The sequence below is a fragment of the Phragmites australis genome, chromosome 1, assembly GCF_958298935.1.
Source record: "Phragmites australis chromosome 1, lpPhrAust1.1, whole genome shotgun sequence".
Lineage (NCBI taxonomy): Eukaryota > Viridiplantae > Streptophyta > Magnoliopsida > Poales > Poaceae > Phragmites > Phragmites australis.
In genome coordinates, this window is record NC_084921.1 from 41,344,535 (window position 1) to 41,355,299 (window position 10,765).

Sequence of the window (10,765 nt, forward strand, 5' to 3'; positions counted from 1 at the left end):
TCTAAAGGGCATCTATTCAGTACTGAATGAACATATTTATATTCTTTGAATATATATATATAATCATCAATCATAAAAGACAGTTTTGATTCTCTTAATCTACTGTTATTTTGCAACTCTACTCAAAACACGTTATCAGCACACATAGATTCAACCACTGAGCAATCACTGTGCAAACATCACAGAAGAAGAACCAGGGGCCGATCGGCCACCACAGGCACCAGAGGACTCGAAGGTCTCTCCCAGACACAAAAGGTAAAGAAATAGATGGCTTCACCTTCATCCACCACTGGAGAAGTTCTTCGTTGTCTGATGAATTTGGAGGCGGCAGTTCTCCGGCACATCTCACCGCTCAGCCAAACACGTGCTCGTCGCCGTCGCCGCCCTCGTACATGTGGTCATCGTTGTCTTGGCCACCGCCATGGTCCTCCAAGGGCTCCAGCAACCCCTGTAGTGACTCCCGTAGCCACTGTTCCCGTCGGCCCACCACCCACAATGGCAGCACGCAGCGGGGCTACACCTTTCTTCAACAGCACACCAACAGTGGCGTCTGAGGAGGAGGAGGATCCGGAGGAGTACGTGTTGTACTCTCCAGAGTACACTCCGCTGTTTACCTCTATTCCAGTGCCACCCACTGGCACCTTCACTGGCATGGCCAACGCAGCTCCCTCTCCTGAGGTGGCAAAACCGACTCCGGAGATCCGCCGCCGCAATTGGATCTTCCGGGTCCGTCGCGGCAGAAGCCTCCCAGGGGCAATGTTGGACTACAGTCCAGCCTCTTCTTCCCGGGGCATCAACCTCAATTTGCCGGCCGAGTCATCTTCCATCACACCAGCCTTCATTGATTCCAGTTTTGAAGTCGAGGATGACCTCTCCAACGACTCATCCACTGGTATCTCCATGGCCGCCGCGTCGCCCATCCGAGCCGATGGCTCCACCATGGTTGTTCCCACTGCACCAGCCCATCGCACCCTCCATTGCTTCGCAATAGCGGTAGCCAACCGTCGTCCGGGCCTCCACCCGGGGTCATAGGCCCTTGCGGCCTCCAGCCTCCCCTCCAAGGGCGTCTAAACGCGCCCGGGGGCATGCGCGTGCGAGAGGGGAGGGGGTGGTGCACCCCCTCGGCCGGCGGCTCAGCTCCTCGACCGACAACCCACGCGGCTCCTCGACCGACAGACCACGCCCTCCTCTGCCGGCGGCTCGGCACCGACGGCCCACACCCTCCTCTACCGACGGCTCGGCACCGGTGGCCCGCGCCCTCCACGGCTGGCGGCTCGGCTCCATTCCCTCACCCTCTGGCGACTCTACCACATGGCTGCGGCGGCAGCCCATGGGCATGGCGGCTGTGGCATAGGGGCGGTTAGGGTTAGGGAGAGGGGGGACCGTATGGGCTTGGGCCGAAAGGCCAAAAAGGCTGGAGCCCAGGTTATTTCGGCCAGCCGGTTGGAAAAGACTGTGTACTTTGGCTATTTTCCAGAAAACCCCCTGGGTTGTTTAATCTATTTCATAGCCAATTATAATATTTTATGTTTACAATACTATACAATTTATGTTTTAGTCCCTATCTTTATTTATAATTGTGATTCGTACTGTTTTATGTTGTAAATATATGTTCCAGACCCTGTTTTCTCTGAAAATTTGTCATGTCCCATGTGTTTGCCCTTGTGCATTCCCTATGACATACATATATGTTTACAACTTTGTTTTTGCATTTGAAATTATATTTCTTGCAAAAATACTTATTACTGCAAATTAAGTGATTACCTCTTCCATTTGATATAACACTATATTCCAAATCTTTGCATATTGGCCATACACTAAGTAGTACTCTAATACTACTACAGGATCTACACTATGTCTAACACACATTAACTATCCTTAAAGTGCATACCCAATATTAAATTTGGAACCAAGATCTACACCTTTTTCAGATGATTACCTTAATTCATATCTCATATTGGCCATACACAAAGTAATATCTATATACTACTATGGGATCTACACTATGTTTGCATATAGTGATTATCCTCTACGTGCGTACCCAATTTGAGTATGAATTAAACAAGGTCAACACCATCTCGGTGACTACCTTCAATGTGTTACCAATATAATTTGAGGTCTACACTATGTAATTCAAGTATCAACTTGACTTCACAATTTTTGCACTATTACAACATTACCATAATTCTTTAATTTACCCAAAGTGTAAATTCATTCAATCATTGGTCAATTTGTATGACAAAATGTCCAACGTCGAGTTCGAAAGACTCGAGTTAGATGGCAAAAACTATCTAACATGGGCAATGGACATGAAGATAAGTCTATCGTCCCGCGGACTTATGACGACGATTAATCCTCCTCAAGAGGGAGATCCATCACTTCAAAATCAAATCAAGTATGAGGCTTTATACTACATAAGACACCATTTACATTTAGATTTAAATCTGAATACTTGATAGATGAAAATCCACATGACCTATGAAACTCGCTCAAGGAGCGATATGAACAGCAAAATACAATAATACTACTTGAAGCACAACGCGAGTGGTCCAACATTCGTCTCCAGGACTTTAAGTCCATTGGAGAATAATACCATGATATTCACAAGATCTGCTCTAGATTGCTATTTTGTGACAAAACTCCCACCGATACGGAGAAAATAAAAAAAACTTTGTCTACAATGCTTCATGCCCATAGGGTATTGCAACAACAATACCGTACTAGGAACTATTAGCACTATTCTGAATAAATTCATATTTTACTTCAGGCTGAAAAGCATGATGAACTTCTTTTAAAGAATCATCACCAACGCCCTACAGGCACTGCCCCTTTACCTAAAGTAAACTCCAATATTCAGAATACTAAGAGGTTCGACAGCAACAAACGCCACCCAAAAAGCTTCAAAGGCAAGCAGAACCACATCAAGAAGCAAAAATTCCATAGAAACAACAAGGGGAATGGTATTTTCAAGAACAACAAAAACAAATCTGATATTTATCATAAATGTAGTTGCTACAGCCACACAACTAAGAAATACCACACCCTAAAATACTTGGTTGATCTCTACCTTAAGTCCGTCGGACAAAGCCGACCAACTCAAGGCAAAAGATTTGAAGCTCATTTCAATCTTCAACCTAACACCACCAGAACGGCAAGTTGTTCTCAAATCATTCATCCAGAACTGAACAACGATATCACTCTGCAGCAGCAAGAGGGCCTTGAGAGCATGGACAATATGCTTATGGAATTTGCTTCTAAGGACTTATTTGGAAACATCAATTAGGCTCTCAATTAATTAGATATTATTATATCCATGTTCTACATAGTGTTGTAATAGGTTATTATCATTTTATACTGTATTATATATCCCAATAATGTATCAACACATTGATACTCAATAAAGTTGTATGTATTCTATATATCTATGATATCGCATTTGCAGTAAACTTACTAGCTAGGCATAGCGCTACTCCAACTAAACGTCATTGGGCAGGAGTCTAGAATATCTTATGATATCTCCAATACACTATAGATCTTAGTCTTTTCTTTCAAAGAAATCAAAATATGAATATGATTGGATACATTGACACTGGCTACTTATTAGATCCCTATAATGTCATATCACAGACAGGCTTTGTGTTCTTAAATGGTGGAACAGCCATTTCATGGATGTCTTCAAAACAGATTCTAGTGGCTACATCCACTTATCATTCTGAAATAATTGCATTATATGAAGCATCACGTAAATGCGTATGACATCGCAGAATGATCAACTATATACAACAATCATGTGATATTGGTTCTATTCAATCACCGATAATTATCTATGAAGATAATTTTGCATGCATTGCTTAAATGCAAATATGTTACATAAAAAACAATATAACTAAACATATTGCCCCTAAAATATTCCATCCTCATGAATTACAAAATAATAAAAAAATAGAAATCTTGCAAACCAAATCATGTGATAATCTTACTAATTTGTTCACTAAGTTCTTACCAACTTCTACATTCCAAAAATATATTCATAGAATTGGTATGCGACGATAGCAAGATTTACAATGTTCAGGGGGAGTTGATTCATGAATAATAACCTGTTCATATTATATTGCACTTTTTTTTCTTTATAAATTTTTCCTATACGGTTTCTGATACAAGGTTTTTAATGAGACAATATCTACTTTGTTCCTCCTATTTTTCCAAATGGTTTTCGAAGGTTTTTAATATGATTCAAAGATCATAATTATTACTCTCTAAGCTCACCAATGAGTTTTCTCATATAACCTTACAATGAGGCAATAACTAATAGAGAAAACTGCAAAAAAAAAAAACCCCCAAAAGTCACTTGGATTTTGACTTTCCCCCCCAAAAGTTGTTTTGTTGAAAAAAAACCCCAAAAGTTTGACTTTGTTGAAAAATCCCTAAAAATTTAAAAAAAATCAAAAAAATTCTAAAAAAAAACTAGAGACAATTCTAAGACCTTCTGTAAAATTTGTTTTCAAAAATAATATCCTTTGCATCATATTTCATGGAGAGGGAGTTTGGAAAAAAGAAAAGAAAAATGTGCAGCTCATTTAGTAACTCATGTTATTTTAACTTTTTCATGTCTACCATTATTTTTCCTACACAAATAATTGTTTAAGTAAACTAATAAAAGTGGTTTCACTAATTTTGGGGGTGTTATGGATTAGTTATGAATTAATCTATCTGCAACATATTTACTCAATCCTGCACGTTACAATAACTATTTCAAGATTTCATGTATTTTTACAAGATAGAGGATCATGTAAGAAGACTAAAAAATTTTGTTTCATGATTTTTGGATTAGTAAATAATTAACTATGCATTTAACTCGAATTAATAAATGAGTTGCACATTTTTCTTTTTTTTTTCAAACTTACTCTCCCTAAAATATGATGCAAAGGATATTATTTTTTAAAACAAATTTCACAAAAGGTCTTATAATTGTCTCTTGTTTTTTTTAGAATTTTTTATGATTTTTTTAATTTTTTTGAACTTTTAGGGGTGTTTTTGCAACAAAATCAAACCTTTTGGGGTTTTTTTTTGGCAACAAAACAATTTTTGGAGGGGAAAGTCAAAATCCAAGTGACTTTTGGAGAGGTTTTTGCATTTATCCCTAACTAATATATACCATATCATTTTCTCCTTATATTTTTCTATTTGATTTTAAAGTAATTTTAATGGTATTATCAACTTATAACATAGTATTTCTCCTTATATTTTTCTCACAGGATTTTAGAGAAGTTTCTCAATAAAAAATTTACATACAAGATAATTGATCAAGGAGTATTACAAACAGACACCTCTTGTATTGTGCATGTGATCAAATATCATTAGCAATGCTAACTGCCTTTCAGTTATCATCTAAAGGGCACCCATTTAGTACTAAATGGACATGTTTATATCCTTTAACATGTGAGACCGTTCTGATTCTCCCAAACTACTATTCCTTTACAACTCTACTCAAAACAAGGGGATTCTACATGGGATTTGGATACACTAAAAAATTGAAATCTTATTTGATCTCAAAGTCCATATTGTTAAGTTGAAACTTCAGCCGTGTAAGTTTACAGTTTTTAATCTAATGGCGTTTTCAAGTGAAATAGCGTTCCTGCAGTAAAAGACAGCTATCCGTCATACTACAGCATATTGGCAAGCAATGTGATGTTTGATTATTCAATTCTTCTCTTTAGAATCCTCTACTAATGAGACCACAATAAGTGAAGCACGACTCATAATCACAAGGCCCATCGAAACAATAGCTACAATAAGGCAATCGGCAAGAATATGAAGGCAGTAGCATGATTCCCTCTACTCTCACGCTCAACTAGTCACAAGAGGTATCCTATTCAGAAACACAACAAAAGGGCCTTGGGTAATAGAATGATCTGGCATGTTCAAGAACACATACACACAGCTTCGCATCTAGGGAGATATTGCAGTTCAGGAGACATATGTGCTGGTATCAAGAAGAGAAGAGGGCGACCCTGAAAACATTACAAAAGCCTCATCCCTCCTGATGACAGACTACTCGGGTAAATTCATTGGAGGTTCCAGGTTCTCGACCAGAATTCGCAGGTCTAAATCCTTATCGTTGAACTTCTTGATAAAAGAGTGATTCTGCAAGAACATAAATGGCAATTCAGCACAACTTTCCCGATAGATGGTGCAACAGTAAGATTCATCTGTACTATTAGTCAAAGGCAATGCTGACCAAGAGTTCTGAAGCGGACATGCGTTCTGCTGGATCCTTTTGTATGCTGCCAATAAAACATAGCAAAAATATAAAACTACAGGACTGTATACACAGACGATAGGAATAAGTAATGATAGTTGCGCTCAAGCTGTGCAGTTCTTGAACGAAAAATCTTCATGAAATTTACGATGGCAGTAGCTCAGAAAAAGAAATACAAAGAGAGTTTTATTCACGACCTCACCTACAGGATTTTATCAATCCAGAAAAACACTGTCAACATTATGGTCAGGGCCATCAAATGCTAGTGCTTCAAATGAACTATTGATAACTTGAACTTCAGATTTTAGCTAAAGTAGTACAATATGATGTTTCATGGGTCAAAGTGGTATCCAAAACCTATTTGTGTTAAAGGATAAGATAGAATTAAATAGTGTTGTTAAACGATATAGGTATGACATTAAAATGCTAAGACAGAACCACCAAGTGTAAGTAACACATTGCATCCCAACTAGCATAGAATCCTAAGCTTCCTTGATTAGTACTCACCTACTACAGATCCAGATTGAAGACAAATATACAAAGCATTTTACCAATAGCAAGAGATACACCTATTGTAAAAGTTTTACTCACAGAGGCCATTGGTAGCAAAATTAATCTTGCATCATCACAAATGCTTGTGGCACAGTTGCAGTGTTTTCAGTGGTTACATTGCAAGATCAATTGTAATATGAAAGGTAGTAACAAAAAAAATATAGCCCATGATTAAATCTGGGCTTAAGTTGATTCCATTAGTAATTATCTGAAAACTTCTATATAGATGAACGAGGCATTATGTTACATTAATTAGTGAAGCTCAAATGCTCACAATATAATGGTTCTGCTAGTCATAGCTTTATCAACAACTAAAAATGTTTCTGTTAATATGCATAAAGGCATTAACTGGGATAATTTCCATGTGTAATTTCAAAGAAGAATGTTTATCGTACCAAGACGAGATAAATGAGCAGAATTCTGGAGAGAACTGATCTACAGGTGCAGAAGGTGGTGGCTGATCAACAATTGCCTCCAGAAGTTCATAAAAGCTCAACCAACCTTCTCCTTCTGAAGGTATATAGGGGAACCGGCCAATGGCACACTCAAGTATTACTAAGCCCAAACTCCATATGTCACTCTTGTAGTCATACGAGCTTCCACTAATCCTCTCAGGCTGAAGACAGGATTAAGAAGGACAAAAAGTAAAGAACAGTCACCACACAATTATGCATTCCTCGATGAACATAAACTAGCAATCACATGGCATAGAAGATGATTAATTCAACATACCGCCATATAGTTGTAGGTTCCAACAAATGTATCTCGCTGACCCATTGAACTTGCTAGCACTGCACTTACCCCAAAGTCAGTAATCTTTACTTCACCTTTATGGCTGACTAACAAGTTAGATGGCTTTATGTCCCTGTGAATCACGTGCCTTTCATGATGAAGATATAATAAACCCTCCAAGACCTGAATTAACATAATACTATACAATGTTAGCTGTGTAAGAACATAGTTTCAAGTTTCAACAGATGTTAATGAGACAAATTTGAGCTTATTCTAAATACAGGAGAAGTCAAAGCAGAAAACAAAGGCCAAATTTACTCATACCTGCTTGCAAAGTACCGCGAGGTATGGCTCCAGAATTGTCTTCATTTGCTTAATGATGTCTGCAAGAGATCCACGATCCATGTACTCAAGAACAAGATATATTACACCATTGTGGTAAAAAGATTGATGGCAAAGAACTATATGAGGGTTCTGTGTTGCTTGATTTATTTTTAGCTCTTGTACTATTTGTTTGCGAACTGCCTCCTGAATGTTCATTTGAATACCCTACAGAGGAAATTGGTCAATATCAATCAAGTGACCTGAATATATTAGCTGATGTACTCTCATTCGTTAGCATCATAATTCATTGACAATTAGTTTATCCACAGATTTCGCATGTAGGTACTAGATGCTATGGCTATCCCATTCATAGCATTTCCACCTCATTTTAGAGGGTGCAAACTGAAATGAATGCTGCCATGCCATTACAAAGTTGACTAAAGAAAGCAACCACACAAGAAGATGCAGAATATTCTGATTGTCAGAATAAGACATAACATGTAACGAATCTTCAAAAAAGGATTTGAACATATAGATATCCATGTGCCATCTAGAAAAAGAGTTTTATTCCATGTGCCATCTAGAAAAAAGAGCTTTATTTTCAAGTTAGAAAAACAAAAAATACAAAAACAGAAAAATGGGAGGAAGTTAGCGGTCTAGGAGTGCACGAATATACATATTTTCCATCTCAGCAGTGTGTCGGTTGTGTGGCTCACCAGATAAATTTAGGATACAGGAAATTACCTTCAAGGCATACAATGTCCCGACCCATTTGTGCCTCACTAGCTGGACAACACCACCACTTCCTTTACCAATGACTTGAATCATCTCAAGATCATCCATTGATAACTGCACATCTTCCACCTTCAGCTTTGTTGATTCCTGGGGAAAAGATGCAATCCAAATTCAGAAACTACTAGATGACCAACCAAATAATAGAAGTACAAACAAAAACTAGAAAACAAGATATCCTTATAGGACTTGAAGTTAAAAAATAATAGCCATTAGGGACAACATACTTTCTCACTAAGTAGAGATACTTCTAGCCTTCTTGGAGTGACATTTTTTTCTTTCTGAAATCGGACTCCCTACTTCCATTCAGAGAACAGAATGAAGTTCTACAGAAACCATCGCTGGAATAGTAGGTTCAGAAACCACCAAGTCTTACAGAAACTAAAAGATGTCAGACCTAAGTTTGTACTCAAACTAAAGATCGGACTAAAATGACTTGGCAACACGATAGAAAGCTTCCAGGCTCATTCAGGAATATGAAGAACACATTCAAGAGCAGCTAAACACACACATGACACATCTAATAACCAGTAACAATTAATACACTCTTTTTCCTGCTCTCCAATTTACATTTTTTCACCTAATAAATTACAACCAGTAGGAGCCATCCATACTATTACACTTCAAAGAAAAAGTCACAGAATTTAAACCCTATGCATGAAAATTCCAGATCTGTGATCTGTCAATCAAGACAAACCTGAAACAAAAAAATGACAAAACGATTTGAAACAAGGGTTCCCCTCGAGTCCATACCATTGGACAGATTCCATTCAATCAACCAAGGGGATTTTTTATTTAACAACAACGGAGAAGGTTTGCAATTGAACTGGTACACCTGCCTACATTATGTGCAAACCTACAATGCCACCATACTAAGTACATTCTGCAAGAATACAATTGCATGGGTCTACAAAGGATAGAACTAGAAGTAATTCTTGCCGATACAGGAACTCACATTTCCATCCCCATTTTCCTCAGAGATAAGCCGCAAGCCTCTTTGATTGAGTCGTAGTTCACCATCCTTGAATGTGCCACTCGCCGTCCTAAAACATCACCAGCGATCAAGGGCATCAGATCACTTTGTACATTAACTTCTGACAACAAATAATGGAGTACACGATCAAATCGAAGGATCAACCAAATTAAGTATGATCTGGAACCGCAAATCCGGGCCACTTAAACACCGACATGAAAAGATCAACAACGAAGGTCACTAATTACAGAATCACTCTGGCAACTCAAGCCAAACCAATATAGGGGAGCAAATTAAAAAAGAAAAAAGGGGAATGAAAAGGGGGCTGTTTAGGCTTAGGTATCGAGGAGACCGACAGGAACTTGTCGACGGGGGTCTCCTGCGCAGGCACGGAGAGCTTGAGCTCCTTGAGCGGCTTCTTCCCCCTCATGGCCGCCCCGCCCCCTTTGCTGCGGGGTCAAGGTTGGGGAAGGAGACGGAAGCGGGGAGGAAGAAGGCGAGATGACCAGAACAGAAAAAAAGCTACTTCAGTTTCACTTTGAGTTAGTATCTAAATGGGTCGTGTCTATTAGATTATTAGATTGGTTTAAAATAATTTTTAGTTATACAGTAGATGACATTTTTCTGGTAAATCTGACAAACTTTATAGGCAATGTGAAAACTAAGAGATCCAAGAAGCCACAGGGGCTACGGGGAACTTACGCCCGGTAGTTCAACTTTTCTCGAGCGCTTGTGACAAGCACTTATAAAAAATAGGCCTTTGTTTGGACTATTTCTAAGAACTAAATGCCGTACAAACAGCTGGAACAAGTCCAAACAAACACGTCGTCAGTCCACTGGCTGTTACGCAACAGCTTCTTCAGGTTGCTCACCAGAGACCGATTCATACGACACTCACCTCCTTTCCATGCACGTTAGCAGCTTTGTAGCTTCTCAATTAGCCACGATGAGCACTGCCTGCTCCCGTATAAATGTACACCGAGATCATGAATACAACCTGCATTGCAATTCAAAACTACTCTTACAATGATGCACGGACGTCAGTGGCTTTCGATGCCATAAAGCAATCTATCCCAATCTCAAAGCCGAATAAATTGTGGCGAGCTCGAGCACAGCATGGCGTTGTCAATATC

General features: G+C 38.9%; 1 protein-coding gene across 1 annotated transcript; it reads right to left on the reverse strand.

The window, feature by feature from the left end:
• Positions 1-5,673: 5,673 nt before the first annotated feature.
• LOC133919572 (mitogen-activated protein kinase kinase 1-like) lies at positions 5,674-10,141 on the reverse strand. Its single transcript, XM_062364005.1, has 8 exons — positions 9,989-10,141; positions 9,615-9,702; positions 8,612-8,749; positions 7,868-8,092; positions 7,544-7,726; positions 7,207-7,427; positions 6,239-6,284; positions 5,674-6,144 (listed from the first exon to the last, which is right to left on the reverse strand). Exons 1-8 carry the CDS (start codon positions 10,060-10,062, stop codon positions 6,052-6,054), a joined length of 1,068 nt encoding a protein of 355 aa, XP_062219989.1. The 5' UTR covers positions 10,063-10,141; the 3' UTR covers positions 5,674-6,051.
• Positions 10,142-10,765: the final 624 nt, after the last annotated feature.